General features: G+C 42.7%; 1 protein-coding gene and 1 non-coding gene across 7 annotated transcripts in view; both read left to right on the top strand.

Moving 5' to 3' along the window:
* Positions 1 to 19730, top strand: part of EPB41L4A (erythrocyte membrane protein band 4.1 like 4A) — a 248493-nt gene that overhangs the window by 103812 nt on the left and 124951 nt on the right. For all 6 annotated transcript variants that reach the window (XM_053665307.1, XM_053665308.1, XM_053665311.1 and 3 more), the window contains exon 2: positions 33 to 137. In XM_053665307.1, the coding sequence (XP_053521282.1) occupies positions 33 to 137 (105 nt within the window). The remainder of the gene's footprint in view (positions 1 to 32; positions 138 to 19730) is intronic.
* LOC119065138 (small nucleolar RNA U3) lies at positions 13399 to 13603 on the top strand. The gene has a single exon (XR_005085552.2). It is a non-coding gene; the product is annotated as a small nucleolar RNA U3 (small nucleolar RNA).

Raw genomic sequence — 19730 nt, 5'->3', positions numbered from 1 at the left:
AATAAAGATAAAACTGTGCATTATTTTTGCAGAAGTCAACGAAAGGTTCCGTCGTCCTCGACCACGTGTTCCGTCACGTAAACCTCGTGGAGATAGATTATTTCGGGCTGCGATACTGTGACAGAAGCCATCAGACAGTGAGTACAGTGACTCCGTATTAAATCTTCCTGGTTTTAAATTTCGCTCTGCCTCCGGTCTTTCTTGCTGTGGTTTTAGGAGGTTAGGGTCCTTGTAAATGAGAATGACTTGGAAAACCTTAAACATGTTTTCCCTCGCTAATTTCTTTGCATTCTTTTTCTTTTGCCAAACGTCTGCACAGCTGCAGGATTCACAACTTGCGTGTGTGTACTGTTCCCTACACGTGGCTTACCTGGCTTCCATTTTTGCAGCCGTATCATGCATGGCAAGTACTTTCCATTTGTGCCGTTAGGAGGACTAAGTAAACTGAGTAATGTGTTAGGAGGCAAGTGGCTGGTCTCTTGAAGTGACAGATGTTACTGTCTTTTAAGAAAGCGAACAGTTAAAGAGAAGGAATATATACAGTGTAAAGAGGTGGCTGTCTAAGTTTTAGAAGTGGGATAAGCAAGTATAAAGTAAAATAAGTAGAGGCTTTTACTCATAAGCTTGATGGAGTTAGAGTAGTAAAAGTAATTGCTGTCTGACGTCAGTTGTTCACAAGGGTTTTGACTCAGAACTTCTTCCCGACTGTTGCATGACAGTTACTAAGAAACTCACTACATTGGTTAGTATGGATTGTTTGTGGTTATAAGGCTGAGAAGCTGTTTCTTAGATGATAAACAGAGGACAGACTGTAGAGGTCATGGTTTTGAGGTACAAGAGGATATTCATTATTGACCTTTATTTTAGTCTAAGAAAGACCTTGAGCCCTGATGGATACATGCTTACCTTAAAAATACCCTATTTGATGTAGCTTTTATTTTTCATGCTGCTTACTTCTTGGTGACATAAAATGTTGGTGCTTCTTCCTTCATCATTTCTTCCAGCCTCCACTGGGTCATCTGGGGTCTGTCTGTCCAGTGAGGGACGTGAGTGGCTGAGTATTGTTTTCCAGCCCAGGTCTCAGTAATGTGCTCGGATGAGAGAGGCAGGCAAATGGAACGTTACTACTGATGGTGATAAGTCATGATTTTTCTTGAGCTAGTTTCACAACCCGCTCTGATTCATAGGAGGATTTCACAAAGTAGGAAGAAAAAGCTGGGTGTGTTGGTTAGTTTTCCATAGAAAGGAATAGTTTTCTAAAGGCAAGTAGTCCTTAATGCATACTTCAAAAGAAGGGAATGGCATATGCAGAAGTTTGCTGAATTCTGTCCCGTACAGGCCATGCATCAATACAGCAGAACTGTAAATCTCTACCGAAAGATTAGATTGAAGGCTGTAGATGAGATCTTGTATTATATTCATGTTTTTGAAATAACATTTTTCCTAGCAGAAAAAAATGTAGTTTTCTCATCTTATCTCATATGTCAGACCTTGCCTGGAAAACCTGACTGTCTTGCTAAAATTATATAGACTGTGTCTTTTTTTCCTTTCCAAAGGGGAGGAAAATGTGAAAAGCTGGAACATTTCAAACATGGCCTGTATCTTTATAAGAGAATTACCAGTTGGTATCAATGGTTTATTCAGAGTTTTCTAGGGCTTATGTTAGAACTTCCCCAATTTTTTTTCTTACTTTATCCTAAAGTTTGGCGTTCGTGATAGTGTTTGTAGTACAAGCATTTTAGGAAAAGATAAATTACATAATTAGAAGGGGAAAGCTCTTAAGTAATTTTTTTTATTCAGGTGTGTAAATCACATGAAAAAATGAAATTGTTTACCTCTTGATTTTTTTTCTGGTGAACTCAGGTAAAACAGAGGTGATTTGTAAACAGTGTGTCGTCTTTGCATGTTCAGGTGTCTGACTGCCTTATGTCCTTCTCAACTGTGGGAAGGCATGAGAATAAGTTGTGGAAACTTGCCCTCCTCCAGGTGACCCTTTCGTCACAGCGTGCAGTTCTGGGGGAGTGACAGAGCGTGGCTGGGCGGGGGCACGTGCTTCTATCCCTGACTCACTCCTCCTGGGTGCTGAGGCAGGATTTTGGATTTCTCTCAGGAGCAGTTCAGGTAGGCTTCTCGCTGCGGAAGGGCCACGGTCCAGGGCACAACTTGAAGTTTCTAGGGAAGTTGTTGATAAACCCAAATTCATTTTTTTCTGTCTTCTATGTTAGTAGGAGCAGCCCTACGTATACCATAGTTACTTAATGTAAGTATCTCATAGTTACTTAAGTTAAATATACATTTAAGGAATAACCCTGTGCTGGGAAGGCACAGACATGGTAAAAAATACTTGCCTTAAAAATAGAGTAATGATTTCCATAAGTGTGCATTACTGTCCATTAGATTGGATTTTGTGTGTTGCTTTGTGTTTTTCAGTATCCTCATGTTTATTTTTGATAGGAAATGCCTGTGTAACAATCTATAGTGTAATTAAGACCTCCATAGAGAAGACTTTGAGGCTCTAAGAAAGTCTACCCTTAGGTCTACCCTTTTGGCAAATAAAAAGAGAAAGTGGGATGAGCTCTTGCTGATAAAAGGGAATGAAAATTAACAAGGAAAGAAGAGATGGCTCACTTGTCCATGCAAAGCCCTGGGCTCTCCCTTCCATTAGCAAATGATCATGCTTTGGGGTTATGCCTCAAACCGTGGTCGGGATGGGGAGTCGAGTGGGACTGGGTAACCTGCAGCACTGCTAGTCAGCCAGTTATGGTCAAAGTATAAGCGTGTGAAATATAAGCAAGTGAGTTGAACCGGTAGTGGCTGAAGGGTCAGGGAGGGCTTTATGTGTACGTTGGAGGTTTAGTGCATGTTGTCTGAGAAGACAGGCAGCTACCCGAGAGCCTGATCAACATGTGCCTAGGAGAGATGGAGCCCACACGGCAGGGAACCTTCTTGCCCTGGAGGATCTAGACAGTTCATCATTACCCATAACCGTCATTGGGATCAGTGCACTAGGTGCTATTGAAGATTTTCCGTATGTGGTCATTGCATGCTCAGGACACCTGTACAAGTTTGGTTTTATTATCCTACCATTAGAGATGAAGAAACAGAAGCTAAAAAGGTTAAGCAACTTCCCCAAGGCCACATAACTATCAAGTACCAGGACCAGAATTCAAATTCAAGTCTTCATGTTTCCAAGACTTTGCAGCCACTGTATTGCCCTGACTGGAATGCATGCATGATAAAGAGACTCTGCGTGCTTAGGGTACTAGGAATTCTCTCTTTCTGTGCAATTCCCATATTAATGTTTATTGAGAGGACTTCAATGGCATTTTATAATAAGCTTACTTCTCAGATTGATCTTGTGGCAGGAAAGTATTTTAGTTTGGCCTTTGTGTAGGAGTTCATGGGTCCTTGAACAATAATTTAATGAATGTCTGATACAGGCAGGTCTTGTAGTGGAACCTCCTCTCTTTTTCACATAGTCTCAGGAGTTCTAGGGAAAGGGAATTTACTGTCTGGATTATTAGATGGAAAAATATGAATTTTATTGAATTGTAACTGGGAAGTTCATGTAGCAAATGCATTGACTCAGGAGTTACCTGTGTGTGAAGAGAAAGATCCAGGCAGACTTAGTTAAAGCAAATTTCTCTTTAAGGAGTCCAGCTAATGTGATTTGGAATACTCCTGGCACCATCATTTCTTAACTTCACCTTTCAAGTGGGGTGTGTTACAGGATCTCTAGAAAATAAAAACAGTTCTCCATGAAGACACATTTATTGAGACTGAATCTACACAGTGCGACATGTGTTAACCCAGGCATACTTCTATAAAGCAATCTCTTAAAGTTGCACCACGAAGTTCACATACTTGCAGTTCCTTTTCCTAAAGAAAAACGTGAAAGCATTTAGTCTGGGCATCAAGCCTGCTTTCTGTCTTGCTCTGGCCCCTGTCATCAGGTTCTTTCTTTATCTGGTCTGCATGGGGGAGGTAGCTCTGTTATATCAGGGCCTTGGTTTGACTTAGAGAAAATTCTCAGCATCAGTTTAAGGTGGATGTGAAGCAGTCTGTCACAGGGATTATAAGAACACACATGGGAGTCAAAGAGATCCAGATTTTTCTGATGGTCCTGCCACTTATTAGCTGTCAATATTTAAAATTCTCTGAAAGTACTGATCATTAATCTAAAGCAGTAGAGCATTCAAAAAGTTTGCTCTCTCTAGGCATTCTAGTTCTATGTCTCACCAGTTTAGTTGCTGGCTCAGCAGGAACACCTCACGGTGTCTGATGCAGCAGCTCAGCTTGGTGTGTCTTTACTTTGAGTGGGTACCAGCTTTCTGTGCTCTGTGTCCTACTTCTTAACACCTGTGAACATGCACTTTTTGTAAAACCGAAGGGACTTTGTAGGCGTGATTAAATTAAGGATTTTATAATGGTGGGATTATCCTGGATTGATTGGGTGTGGGGGGGGGGCCTCAGCCCCGTCCCCCCCCCTGTCCCCGTCCCCTGCCACCAATCTGCCACAGATGAGAATAAGTCTACGAAGATATGATCTGCTTGGGGAGGAAAGCTGGCATATCTCTCAAAGGAGAAGGGCCAGGAGCCTGTTCCTCAATGGGCTTTTATTGGGTTCAGGTAAAGGTCATCAACCCTTGTCAGATAGTAAGGATCAACTAATAGGTAACATTCAAAGAACTATGAGGGCTTATTCTGAGTCAGGGTCAGTTAGCTAAAGGGGTATAAAACGTTGAGAAACAAACTCATTCTATGCTTGGACCCTTATCAGAAAATTGAGGGTATTCTTAGCAGAGCAGGTTTCACAGGATTTTATGCATTTTTTCTTAGTCCTGATCACCCCAGGGAACCTGCCGTTTCCAGCACAGGGCTGCACTACCCTCCGGCATTGTTTCAGGCTTAAGTCAGGCAAGGAGAGTAAGGCAGTCAAGAAATTAGGAGACTTGTCACATGAGGAAGACTCAGGCTATGTCTAAGCTGAGGGGCAAGGGTCCATCACCCCCTTTTTCTATAGTGCCCCAAATCCTTCCCTGAGGGCCACTTTGTGACCATGCTTGTCTTAGGTTGTCCCTCCCTTGAGGTATCTTACCTGTTATTGGCTAATTAGTCATCTACCCTGGGCCAAGCAGGGTGAGTAAAAGGAGCAGAGGCGGTGTCCCTGCCAGGGAGATAAGCTTTGTCTCCTTAGTGGCTTATGGCCCCAAGGTCTTTCATTCAGCCTTAGTCAAGGGGGGTTATGGCTTCTGAAACCAGGCAGGGCGGTTCCCAACAATCTGGTAAGATCCGTATAATTCCAAATGTTCTAATACATGAAAGAGGGAGGCAGGAGAGTAAAAGAGGAGATGTGACAATAAAAGCAGAGGTCAGAGTCATGCATTTACTGGAAGGGGGCCTTGATCCAAGGGATGTGGTAGCTTCTAGAAGCTGGAAAAGGTGGGGGGTTGGGTTCTCTCCGGATCCTCTGGAAGAAACACAGCCCCGCCTGCACTTCAGTTTTAGCCCAGGGTCCTAGTCAGTTCAGGCTGCTGTAATGACTTGACATGCACTGGGTGACTTAAACAAGAAACACTTGTTTCCTGGAGCCTGGAGGATGGAAATCTGAGGTCAGGGCATGGTTGGATTCTGGTGTGAGTCCTCTTCCAGGTTGTAGACAACTGACTTGCCATATAACTTTACATTGTAAAAAGAGAGCTCTCTGGCCTTTTCTTATGGCTCTACACTCTGACCTCATTACCTCTTAAAGGTCCCAGTTCCAAATTCCATCACATCGGGATTGGGGTTTCAACATAGGAACTTTGTGGGGGACACAAACTGTTGCACCAAGTGAGCCCATCTTGAACTTCTGTCCCTTGAACTTGTAAGATGATAAATTTCTGTTAACAGCAACAGAAATTTATACAAGGAGGACCCCCAAAATGGAATTTACTTATAAAAAATGTGTATTTATTCTTACATGTTTAAACTTCAGTCACCTTCAAAGTACTCTCCATTTGATGCAGTTCACCTATTGAAACTTTTTTCCCACTACTCAAAACAGTTTATGAACTCATCACTTTTGATGCCTTTGAGTACTTCTGCCGGATTTTTGTTGTTTTACCTCTTCTGTATCAACAGGTTACCCTTTGAAGACACAAAGTCACTCGAGACAAGATCAGGTGAATAGGGAGGGTGGGGCATGGGGTCATGCCATTTTTGGTCACTGAATGCAGTGTAGGCAGGCGTGATCATGAATCGCCCATCACGAAATGATGGCAGATACATGCAAAGAGTATCCCCCCCCCCACCTGGCCAGGGCAGATTTATTCCTGATTCTCTTACATTCTACCTGGTATAGGCTCACACATTTAATGATGTCTCTCCTGGCACTATTTGTCTCTGAAATAGTTTCCTTTAAAAATATAAGCTAAATTGTGTATATGTTTATATCCCTCTCTCTGCCCCAAATGCTCTGAGTGTTTCTGAGCAAAAATAATCCTCATCTATTGAGCACTAGCAGGCTGACTCTGCCGTGAGTAATGGTGTTCTTTGTATCCTGATTTATTGTATTTTGTGACCTGAGTGAGATTTTACTTTCTGTAATTTCATGTTCTGGCAAGCAGCCATAATGGCTGATAAGATGTGTGTAAATAATAATGTGAGTCCTCTTCCAAATTAAAAAAAGGAAGTTTGTCATGCTGGATTCAGGAAAATACAATGGGGCAGCTGATGGCAATTTGGAGAACTGTGTAAGGTCCCAAGGTGCCTTCTTTGAAGGGGACTGAGGCATCATTGTCCTGAGTACAGTGTTTCTTGTATCTTGTGTCTTCTTCAATAAATGCCTTTATTTTTTACATTACGTGGCTGGTTACTTTTTGGACAGACCTTGTATTTTAATTCTAGCTGGAAATGTAGGTTGCAAGATCATTAAATGAAAATCACGACATCCTCTGCTGCCCTACTCTAATATAACTGCATTCAAAATGACCCAATTATGGGCCCAGATACCATGTTTTTATCACCTTGGCTAATGCTTACCGGAAATATATTTCAGGTAGGAAAAGACAATTTATGGTGTCTTCAGTAAAGGCAACTTTGCCAACATTGGTATTTTAAAATGTTCCTATGTTTCTACTCTCTTGGACTTTTTACATCCTGGGGCAGTGCAACATAGAGAGACTGAACTGGGTGAATGGTGCTTTTCTCCTTTAAATCAGGAAAGGTGAGATTGTGAAAGGGGGTGCACTGGAAAGGAGAATTTGCATCTTAATCTCAGGGCTATTCTTAGGTAGATCAGCTTTAAGACAGACTGTGCATGGAAGCCGAGGATCTGGGAATTGAGTTCCTTAAAACTGTTTGTTGCCTGTGTACCCATCAGGGAGTTCTTGTGTACAATATCTATCACTGAGTTGCATGCACATCTGTTTGGTACCTTACAGAATGCCATCGCTGTTCTGCTCGCTCAAGTGAGGGTGTCATTCCTAACTCAGTCATCTCTTTCCCCGCCATAGCTAACCAGTCACCAAGTCCTGTCAGTTCTCCTTCTTAATAGCTAGAGTGATTATATAACTCACCATCCAACACAGATTACTTTTGAGAGTGAAAAGAGCCACTGTTAATAACTGAGCTGGGACAGCAGTTGTAAACGGGACTCATGGTCACTTACTCACCTCTCTGGAGCCAGTCTCCATCTCTGACTTCTCTTTTCAGTGCCAGCTCCTGGGCTTGGATTTCTGTAATCGTTTTCTGATTTGTCTTCCTGTCTTTGCTCTCGTTCCCTCCAGTGTTTTCCCCACTGCATTTGTAGTTTTCTTCAGAAAGGCAACTTGAATGATGTCTCCTCTGTGGTTTAAACATTTTTTAATGGATCCCTGAGGGAAAAATCTCAACTCCTTGAGATGGACTCCAAAGTCTTTCAAGACACAATAGCCCTTGGTTGCTCCTGAGCTGCTTCTCCTGCAGTGGGACGCTTCAGCCCCTCTCCCCACCCCCCACTCATGCTCTTGTTAAACCACAGTCCAGGTACATTATGGCTACACCTAACCACCTGCACTCCTTCCTTATAGCTCGGTGCCTCAGAGGGATGTGTTTGCTGCTCCCTCTGCCTAGTCATCCTTCTCGTTCTTTTCCCTTTCTCATTTTCACCTGGTTAAATTCCACTCTTCTTATCATGAACTTGAGGTATCTCTGATGCCTCTTTCCTGAAGCTTTCCCTCACCTCCCAGAAAGATTCTAGGCTACCTCCCATTACTTATTACAGAAATCTGCATTGTATTGGCCTGTTAAGTAATATCCCCCCTGTCATTGGAAACTCCTCGAGGGGAGAGATTGTGTACCGTCAATCACTCTATTACCGCCTTCTATCACTGCCCACTAAGTGATCTGTAACGTTAGTGAAGGAAAGAACTCTCACCTAGACAGCGTGCGCAAGGCCAGTGGAGGTGGGGCACAGGGAGAGCACTTCTCCCGCCTCTCCTCCCCATGTCTGTCTGCTGCGTCCTTGCCCTGCTGTTGGCTGAGTTTACCCCCCGTTGCCTTTAGGAAAGGCCTCTCCTGTTCGTTTAAACCAGATTTGACCTGATTTAAAAAAGGAAATGCTTTACTGAGATGTTAGAGAGTTAGGTTGGGAATGTGAGAGGCAGTAAGGAATTATAGAATACATTCTCAGTGTGCCGAGCTGGTGTGGTGTGTGGTAGAAGAAAATGTATGAGGATTTGGTTTCAGGTAATGTCACTGGGAGCTTTGTGGTTGTGGATCTCATGATTAAAAAAAATAAAACTTGCATATCATAAACTGTATTTTCTGAAACAGTAAGTTTAAAATTTTTTTCTATAGTTGAACAGTTTCTATTAAGAAGGGAATAGATGAATAGAGGATGTTTTTCAGGAACATATTCTTTTTAAAGTGGATTTGATCTCTTCTGAGTATGGTTGCGGGAGGCATCATGAGAATCCAGCAGCAGACATGCTTGAAAAGCCTCCCTCGGAGCAGTGAGGGGGGAGCCGCCGCCGCCACCCACAAAGCCTCGGGCGCGTGCGGGCTTCCCGCACTGGGGCACCTGCGGAGCGGAGCATGCTTTGATTGTTCTTCAGTTTCTTTGTCCTGCGTGTTGATTTGACATGGATTCAGAATGCTTTTGAAGGACCTAGATTTCCTTAGAGTCAGCTCTGGGACTCGTCTTGAACTTAATTCTCTTATGGTTTTTATTCCTTCCTTTTCCCTCTTAGATGGTTGATCACGGTACACATGAAGGTGACCTCCATGGGTCGTCTGTAATAAAATATTTATCCCGTGGCTTTCATAAATTTGTTTTCTAGGTTTAGGGAGGTGAGGGACTGAATTCTATCTTGCATTAGAATGGTTTTCTTTCTTTATGGCATCCAGTGCCTTTTTTTTTAACCAATAATAGATTAAAAGGGGGAACAGTTGAAAATAAAGTTGGAAATACTTTAAAACAAAACTATCAGGAGTGATAGAAACTTCACTATATACACATACATACCCACATGTATTTGTATGTGCAAGAGTGTGCAGGTGTGCTAAGTACTCGTTTTTAACCAGTAAAACAGGTTTTTGTGACCAGTTGCCGTGACTCACAGGTTCTTAGTTGTGTAAGCGTGTGACAGGAATATTGCTGGTTCCCGTCCTGGGAACATTTTATCAAGCTGTCCTTTTCCTGGTTACGTCAGAATGAGCTCTAAAGACGGCCCTTCAGACAGCTGATGGAATGGCCAGGACGGCGGTGGTTTTAAAGTTAATGATTCTAGACATTTTCTTGATTATCATAGGAAACTAGTCTTTTCTTTAATCTAGAGGTTTCCTACAAACCTCTGAGAAATTGACCTTTTTATTTGACCTTATTCTGAATCTTAAGAGGATTTTCTTCATGAATATAAGAGATTTGATTGAGATGTGCCAGTAGCCTACTGATAGAATGTATAAAATGCATTGTTTATCATATTATTTTGTCTTGAATTTTATAAAATTTCAAGTATGTTGTATACACTAAAAAGTAAGGTAACTATTTTGTCTATTTTTAATGAACTGTTCCAGTAAGAGAGATGCTTCAGGAGTTGTTTAGAGGCGGGCAGGTACATTTCTGGGCATAGAGGTGTGGGGTAGAAGGTGGAAGTTACTTCCTTTACGTTTTGGACTATGTACTTGGAAAGTTGCTCTATGAATTAACAAAAGTAGGCCCTTTAAAAGCTGATGATGTCTGGGAACTTAATTTTTTTGTGCTACACATCCATCAGTTTTTTAAATTGAAGGATAGTTTATAGAGGGTGTTTACCGAGGACATTTTTTGCTTAAAACCATTGAGCATTATATCCCTACTCTTATTAGCACCCTTGTTGTGGGACAGTGGGGAAGAGAAAGCCTCTGCTATTTCTCATTTCCATTCAACCCTGCATCAGATATTTCCTGGGTGACCACTGTGTCTCAGGAACTAGGGTGCAGTGGTCAGCAAGAGACAAAGTCCTGGGTCTCAGGAAGTTTATATTCCAGGGGAGAGACAGACTATATACATGTTCCAATATCAGATAGTGATTGGTGCTTTGAAAGTAATATAAGATAGTGTGCCAGAGAGACTAGGAGGCTACTTCCATTGAGTGGGGAGAAAATGCCTCTCTGATATTTAAAAAAGAGCCCTGGTTGCGTAGCTCAGTTGGTTACAGCATCATCCATATAAACCAAGCTTGTGCATCCAGTCCCTGGTCAGGGCACATACAAGAATCAACCAATGAGTGCATAAGTAAGTGCAAGAACAAGTCTGTATTTCTCTTTCTCTCCCTTCCTCAGTCTTTCAAATCAATAAATAAAATTCTGTTTAAAAAGCAGAGAAAAAAGCTTTACCGAGATGTTAGAAAGTTAGTTTGGAAATGTGTAGGATTATAAGGAATTACGGAAATACAGTATTCCTAGTGTGCTGCCCGCAGCTGGGTGTGGTGTAGATACCATTCTCTAATGAGAGGAAGTGTAGTGTGTGGGAGAAGAAAGTGTATGAAAAGTTGGTTCAGGTTGTGTCACCAGAAGCTGTATGGTTGTGCATCCCATGATTTTAAAAAACTTGTTCATCATAAACTCTATGTTATGATATTTAAGCTGACACTTGAATGGCAAGAAAGGAGAGGATGGCAGCAGGAAGTAACAGTGGGACTTAGGCAGGGACAAGTACCAGGTGTTGTACAACTGAAAGACCAATGAAATTAGGTAGTAGTAAGAAAGAGGGTGATAAAACGAGAAGAGTAGGCAGAATCCACATTATACAGGACCTGGCAGCCTGAGGTAGGTGACATATATGTGCATCTGCTAGGAGTCTTAAGCTGAGAACCTACCTATACAGTCTGATTAAAAGGTAGCTTTTGGGAACGGGAGTCAGTAGTTCTGTTTTGGATAGATCAAGCTTAAGATGTCCAGTGGACATCCAAGTGGAGATATGTTACGTCAGTGGATTGGGCTCCTACGAGGTTAGAGACACATTTAGGAGTCTCTAGGTATTTAAAGTCATGAGACTACTAGATAAGGTCATTTAGGCAGAAGGACTAAAAGCAGAAGAGGAGAGGCAAGACTGCCATGTGTAGCTGTGCTGACTATGACATTTAAATGCTCTAGAGCAGACCACACTGTGCTGAGCAGGGGGTCCAGGTCTGTCTTACTTTGGTTGGCTGGCCCCCTCTGAGCCAAATCACATGGTTAGCTAAAGCTACATTTATATTCAATTACTAGAACAGAATTTCAACAAACCCTAACTTAATCATCTGTGTGTTTTAATTACTACAATTTCAGAGTATGTCAGGTTTAAGATTTGATTTCAAGATGATGCCTCACTTATGTTGGAAATGTGTAGGTAGCATCTTCAGTTAAGCAAAATGTAGATGAAACTTACTAAAGAAGAACTAAAGTCTCCTGAGCCGAACAAAATGCATACCTTGCAGTCCACTCACAGGATTCAGCACTTTTCTTGTAGAATCTGTCATTCCTAAGATCCTGTTTGTTTTCATCTTAGGATTGATTTCTTCCTAAAACAAGGACAGGATAACTGGTATTAGACACACAGGATAGGATAACTGGTATAGCAACTTCCATTTCGAACAGGCGGAAAATGAGCCCTGGCTGGTCTGGCTCAGTTGGTTGGAGCATGGGGTTTGGTCCCGGTCAGGGCACCTGTGTGGGTTGCAGGTTTGATCGCTAGTCCAGGTGCAGGCACATGTGACTCCTGTTCCGGATGCTGTGATCCTGGTTTGGGCGCCAACTCCCTGTCCAGGTATGTATGGGAGGCAACCAGTCTGTGCTTCTCTCTCACATGGATGTTTCGCTCCCTTACTCTTTTCATAAAAGCAATGAAAAGAAAAAGGTGTCCTTGGGTAAGGATTAAAAAAAAAGAACAAGTGGAAAATGGGAGGCTGTAGCAGTCACTGCTTCATGATAGGTCTGAACTCTAGCCAGGCACATGTAGCCTTTTTTTTTTTAATTAAAGCTTGGTTGTGCTGCAGAGGAGTTGTCCACTGTGATGTGACATTCACACTCTGCTTTCTGGACTTTTGTTTTTTTTCTCTGAGTTTTTCTTCCATTTCAGTAAAAAGCAGTATGTGTTTGCAGCTCAGTCATAGTCCCAGCCTGCTGTTTGCCTGATGAAGATGGGGTTCTAAAGTCCTCTTGTCAGAGTTTAGTGTCTCTGTCCCTTCCAGCCCAAGCTGATATAAACCTTTTAAAAAACTTGGTGGATTTCTTATGAATCAACTTATAATCAACTCTGTTAGACAAAGGCAGCACCCACAAATTGCTTTGAAATAAGCTGTTCCATACTGTTGATGTATAAATGTCCCAAACTGAAAAGAATATAAGACCTTATTTGAGCCAAATTGATGACAATTGCTGGGAAGAAAGATCTCAAATGCTCCTGAGAATAACAGTTTTACAGTCTTTTGTGCATTTGAAATTAAGGCGGGAACTTAAGAAAGACTACATGAAGGAGGGAGAGAGTGAGGTACGAGACAGTGTTCCCTTGAGGGTGGTTACACCTCCCAGGCATCTGAAAAAGAGGATTATTCTGGCATTTCAAAGAGGAGTGAACCTAGATCCAGTAGAACAATAGGCAGGGCTTGCTTAGGGCAAAGATTAAAATTTTTACTAAAGTTACAGGATAAAGGGTGGGAAGTGGGGGGATGGTTGGGGAGGACAAGGCCTGGGAGGAAAATAGAGATAACTCTACTTGAACAACAATAAAAAAAGTTTAAAAAAAAAGTTACATATTTGCCTGGGGCATGACTACCACAGTGACCTGCAAAGTTAGTAATTTGTGATCAGATCACCCTGTGAAGTTCTTTTCTGTAGGACCCTCTTTTTTATCCACCATACTTCAGATTCCTTGTAGGGGTGTTGGAGAACAATGACCTTAAGATTCTTAGAAGAAAGACTGTACTTTCAGGGATCATTTCTATAGTTTGTTACTAGAGAAGTTTCTCTGAACGTGTAGAGCAGCTGAAGCCATGAGGAGGAGGCACAGTGTTTTCTGCTGAGCACAAAAGTGGCTTTTGCTGTTGCTTTTGCAGCTGCCAATAGCCATTGATGATCTTCCTTAGGAAGAGTAAGAGGGAGAGAATGCAGTCCGAGTGGTTCCTAAAAAAAAGACCTTTTCTTAGAAGGTCTTTTCTTAGGAGACCTTCTCCTCATTTTGATACAGGGACATCTGATCAGATGACTGGGTCGGAGTTTGCCTAAGGCACTGGTGAACAGCCTAAGACAGGATTGACCGAGAAGCTGAACACCTCCAGAGCGCATTATGGAATCGTGGGCCAGAAGATTTAAAATAAAAAGAGGGCAGAGACTGGCTCTTGGGCTCTCTTCTTCCTGGAGGATGCCTGGATGAGTGTGCTGCATGTGCTTGTGTTTCCCAATGGACGGTTTTTTGGATGGGAAGAAATTCTGGGTGCAGCCTAGGACTGGGCTGGCCTGGCAGAGGGTGGGAGGGTTACTCTTTGGGTGCTCTAGAGGGAATAGGCTCTGAGGCAGAAGCCTGCCATTCTTCCAAAATTGTGTAGCTTTTGCATCTTAGTCGTTTTAGTTTGTAAACTAACCCTGTAGAAATAAGTTAATTTAAAACTAACAGCAGAATGATAGTAGAACTCAGGTGGTAAAGAGTTGAGCTTCAAGTGATTAAAGCTGTGACTAATTTATGTGGAAAGCTGTTATTTCAAAATCGTGTACTTTTGAATAAAGACTCCTTTCTTTTATCACAAAACCTCTGTCTCCAGAGTTTTGCCTGGAGGGTGGCGGTGGGCAGCAGGATCCCACTGGCTGTTTGGTAACAATTTGAAAGGGTCTGAGGTATCACGTTAGATCTCTTTTGAGGACTTAATAAAGAGTTTTACAGTTGTATTCATGTTTTTCTAAGCACCCTTCATTCAATCTTTGTACAGAAGTTACTTCTTAATTTTTTCCTTCTGATATGGCTAGAGGTGAGACACTTCTATTTCAAACCCAGTAAGTCCTGGCATTTTGTATTTAAGAGTTCTTTTTTTTTTAAAGCTCATCTTTCTCCTCTTGCATTTTATATTGTAGGCAGCAAAGATGCCAGTCTGCACTTTCAACAGTGTGCCTGCAAATCTCCTTATCTGGATCATCCATTTCATTAGGTACATCTTTTATTTTCCATGTTGCCAGGGGCAACAGCATTGCTAATGCCTTCGGATAGTAAATATATGCCTTCTGACAGTAAGGTCTTCTTTCTTCCTCCTTCCAACAGGTTTCTCTTTGCTTCCCTTCAGGGGTGTTCAACCCTTGGCCTGTGAGCCACATGTGGCCCAGGATGGCTATGAATGTGGCCCAACACAAAATCGTAAATTTACTTAAAACCTTTTTTTTTTTCTCATTAATTTTTGTTAGTATTCGTGTATTTAATGTGTAGCCTGAGACAACTCTTCTTCCAGTGGGGCCCAGAGACACCACAAGGTTGGACACCGCTGCTTGAGCTGAGGTCCTCCCCAGCAGCCTCCCTGTGGGCTCTGAGGGTTCTCCTGACATTCTTCTTGAGGTCCTTTCTGCTGTAGCATCCCCAAAACACAATGGAGAGTGGAGGGAGCGAGACCAGATTATGCAGGGCCTTGTAGGCCATCATCGAGACTTTGGGTTTTATTTAGTAAGAAGGGAAACCACTGGAGGATGTTGAACAGAAGAGTGCATTGATCTGACCTGTGTTTTTAAAGAGCTACCAAGCTCTTGGTAGTTTCCAACTACCAAGGTGGAAGCAGGGATACCATTAAAAGAATTGTTTAAGGAATCCAAGTGAGTGCCCTGATTGGGTAGCTTAGTTGGTTAGATCATTGCTGATATGCCAAGGTTGCAGCACCACTTATTTTCCATGTGGGGGGCACATACAAGATGCAACCAACGAGTACATAAGTAAGTGGAACAACAAATCGATGTTTTTGTCTCTCTCTCAAATCAATAAGTAAAAATTAAAAAAGCAAGGTGAGCAATGCTTCTAGACTTTTATAGCCTGGACTGCTACCTTTCAAAGCTTGAGAGAGAAAGCCATTGATTCAGTTTAGTTACTTGTTGTATTGTTAACACCTGGAGTTGGAGTGGATGTTCTCTGCTTGTCAGCATGTCACTGAACTCAGGTCTGGCTGGCTGCCTGCCACAATGAAAGTCAAACTCATGAGACAGGTGCTTGTGGAAAGGAAAGTGGTTTATTCATGCACTGGCCACCTGAAAAGATGGGGGACTCATGTCTCAAACCCCATCTTAACATCTTTGTGCAGGCAGAGGTTTTCATGAGGAGGGAGAGGGAGAACAGAACAAGAGATCCATTCTGATAAGGACCTTGAAACTGGTCAAGCTGTGGTCTAGTGTGCGTCATCCTGGCTTTAGTCATCGTGGTTTTATGTCATCATGGATTTACAGTTGAAGATCAGCCAGTCCTCCAGAGCTGGTATGACTAAAGATCAGAGTGTATAGCTTTTGAAGTTAGTTCCTAGGATTCTTATAAAAACATGCCGTTTATTTACAAACTACATATTAGTCAGAGTCAGCATTTACAGAAACAATGCAGAAAGAATGGTGGGATCTGTTACAATTCCCCACTGTTACAAGCAGGTGGCCTGGCAGTGGTTTGGAGTGGTCCAAACTGCTAGATATGCTTTCTAAAAAATAAACAATGCTCAGTTAAAAAAGAAGAAGAAGAAGAAATCCAGGTGATTAGTGGATGACTTCTTGGAGGTGGAAGTGTGGGAATGTGTCCGATTCTGTTTCTATTTCTAACATAGAGCCAACAGGATTTACAGGTGGATGGAAGAGATAGATAATAAAGAGGTTTTGACCACCTGTCGCCAGTGCAAAAGTGTTATCTGTTTACTGAGTTGGGGAAGACTGCAGGAGAACAGGCTTTTCTAGGCGGGAATAGAATCATTATTTCCTTTTTGAATGTATAGTTTGCAATTCTAATAGGCATTTAAAGGGAGCTGTCAAGTAGGCATTTGGATTCAGGGGACAGTTCTGGTCTGGCTCTGCGTTTGGGAGTTGTCAGTATGTAAACTGCATTTAAAGCCAGGAGCCTTGGTGTTAAGTGTGCACCTGGGGGCAATCCAGCTTTTCCAGGTTAGGGAGATCCTGAGCAGCCAGCAAAGGAGATTGTAAAGGTGTGGCCACCGAGGTAGAAGGAGGAGCCAGGTGTCCTAGAAACCAGTGAGAAGTGCATTGCCAGAACGTGGGTGAAGACCCTGCATCTATCATTAGATTTAGCAGCAGTGCAGGGGTCATTGCACGGTACCGGAGTGGGTGGGTTCTAAAGTGGACTCGAGGGGCGAGAGGAGACAGTACAAAACAGTGGTCCCCTGCACCCCCTTATCTGTTTTACAGTGTAGAAGTGAAATAAGCAGAAGGAGGTTTAAAAGGTGATTGAAAAAATATGGGAGAAACAAAGCCTTGTATTCTCCTAGGAATGATTCTACAGAAAGAAAAACTGGTGCTGGAAGGAGGGCAGGAAAATGCTGGAGCCATGTTTCAGAATAGATAAGGGACAGGCTTAAGGGGAACAATTCATCCACAGAAATAGAGAAAGAAGATAAGCAGCAGCACAGATGCAGCCAGGTTGGTAGACTTGGCAAGAAAGCATGCACGTTCTCTTCTGGTGGCTTCCGTTTTCTCAGAGAGATTATCGAGATCATGAGCTGAGAGAGAGAAAGGAGGAAGGAGTTACCTAGACAAGTGAAAGAATAAAGTGTGGTAGGGCTCTGGATTCCCTCTGGTTATTGATAATGAACTTAAACTGGGCCTGTCTGTGGTTGTGTGAGTTGTTTCCAGTTATGTTCAGCCTGGCGTGGAGAAGGCAGAGAGGTGGTGCTCTTTCTAGTGGCAGTATAGAGGGAGATGGTACAAGGTGATTGAGGATGACTGTTAGTGAATGACTATAATGAATAGAGAAAGAAGTGAGGACTTGGGTGGAGGGGGGCAGGCAGGAGGAACCATGAAAAGATAGTAGGATTGTGGAACTGCATGTCCTAATGTTACAGAATGAACCCGTTGGGGAGTCCAGATACTATTAATGAAACAGTCGCCTCCCCTGGGGTCTTTCTGTATTATGGTTCTTCTTGTCCACTGCTAGGTGTTAGGAATTGTGGCTCTCAATGCAAAAGTTTGGCGAAAAGGAAAGAACTATTTATTCAAAAGTTATACAGATTTAAATTAATGGCAGAATGTTGCCTTACAACACCCACAAACACACATAGTCCTGTCTCCCCTTGCTAAACTAAACCAGTCAGGAAAAGAAATATGTCAGGAAAAGAAATAAATGTCATAGCTCAGCTAGCCTCCTGGTTCCTCCCAGTAATCCTTGCTCAGCTGGGCAGGTCTCCCCAAGTCTGCAGTACCATCATCTGTGTTGCCATGATCTCTAGTTCCTAATCAAAAGGCATGTGGCACCTCTCCATGTCCTGGCAGCAAGAGTTCGTTCACACCTTTTCTTCCTGCATGGTCTCTCATTGTCCCCCCATTGTCTCCCTTCCCACATTGTTCCACCCCACACTGCACCCCCTTCCCCCATCTCCATGTTGTCTTGTGGTGCTGGTGGCCTGCCTTCTTGTTTAAATCCCAGCCTGGAACCTCCTCCATAACCCCATTTCCATTCCTCTCACAATCGACTACACCTGCCAGCACTCCCATATTCTCTGCCTTTCTTGGCTGCCATAGTAAGTCTGGGTAGGCAGGGCCCTATGGAGTAGAGCGAACCATCTCCAAGCTCTCGCACAGGTGCTGTAACCAGGGGGAGCTGCCTCCCCACTACATCACTGGTCAAACTCAAGCCCATTTCCCTAGCTACCCTGCTGTTGATATGTGAAATAACCTTTTTTTGCTTATGGGAGTGAGGCTAGCCTGCTGTTTCTGATATGCAAAGTAACTCTCGGTGGCCCTGCTCCATGTGTCCCATCCCACAGCCAGACATGTGTGGGGAGGCTGTCTCAGCCCACACCCTGTTACACTAATGGAATCAGAATATGAGGGTATAGTGAGCTGAGAAGAGCTGGTAGTTGTGTGTAAAAATCTTGAAATTGAGGTTTTGCATTCCTATTCGGACAAGACTGTAGAGCATCAATCTTCAACCAGTGTGCCACAAGAATTTTTAAAATGTGCACTACCTGACTATTTAGTAGGGGCACTGACCTCTTTTCCCTTAGACTGTCAAATAAAAAAAAATGACAACAGTCAACACAACAATAGCTGTCCAGTGTGAATGAATCAAAACTATACCTATATTTTTGTCAGATTGGCAAAAAATATATATTTTGGTGTGACACAGAATTTTAGTAATCAATTTATGCTATCTTTGCCATGAGATGAAAAAGTTGAAAACTGCTGCTCTACAGAGTGGCTTGGCCTGAGATGTACGTGCAAGGGGGTTCTGTTCCCTGGATCTGCTGGTCTGCACTTCCGAGCAAGTTCTTTAAATATTGCATGTTTCAGTCTCCTCGTTTGTAAGGCAGTAATTATAGTAGTCCTTACTTCATCACCTTATTAAGATAATTAAATGAGTAAATACAGGTAAAGCCTCAGTAGTACCTGACACATGGTAAGCTTTTAACAAATGTTAGCTGCTGTTATTAATATTATTATCCCTATAGCTCTTCTAAGTGGTGCCAGGGTCTGTGGGTGAGGGCTGGGCCAGTGACACTTCATGAGGAGCCAGATGGCCTTATAGTCATTGGGGCCTAATGACAATTCCTTCCATTCACTGTGGATCGTCCAACGAGAGGCTCTTATGTTTGTCCCTGCTGTGCGTTGGCTCTGAGATGGTGACTTGACTTGGGGTCTTATGTATGATTCATATGTATGTATTCTATGTCAGGAAAAGAAATATGTCAGGAAAAGAAATAAATGTCATAGCTCAGCTAGACTCCTGGTTCCTCCCAGTAATCCTTGCTCAGCTGGGCAGGTCTCCCCAAGTCTGCAGCACCATCATCTGTGTTGCCAAGATCTCCAGTTCCTAATCAAAAGGCATGTGTATGATTCATTCTATGTATGATTCATACCAAGTAGCAAACTAAGACCACGTCCTCTTAATGTTGCTTAAAAAGCCTGAGGTCTGTCTACAGGGGCATTGGGAAAAGCCAAAATAGCAACCTCCTCAGTCCTGGATTTCTTGCAACTTGTGTGGCACATTACGTTGAGTTCTAGAACTCCCTGGGAATGAACAGTGGTACCATTTTTGGACCTCTTTGTGGCTTCATTGTCCCTTATAGACAGTCAAC

Source organism: Artibeus jamaicensis, unplaced genomic scaffold, assembly GCF_021234435.1.
Source record: "Artibeus jamaicensis isolate MK-2021 breed Jamaican fruit bat unplaced genomic scaffold, CSHL_Jam_final contig_402, whole genome shotgun sequence".
Classification (NCBI taxonomy): Eukaryota; Metazoa; Chordata; class Mammalia; order Chiroptera; family Phyllostomidae; genus Artibeus; species Artibeus jamaicensis.
Note: the sequence above shows the minus strand (reverse complement) of the source record. Positions and strands in the feature narration are given on the sequence as shown.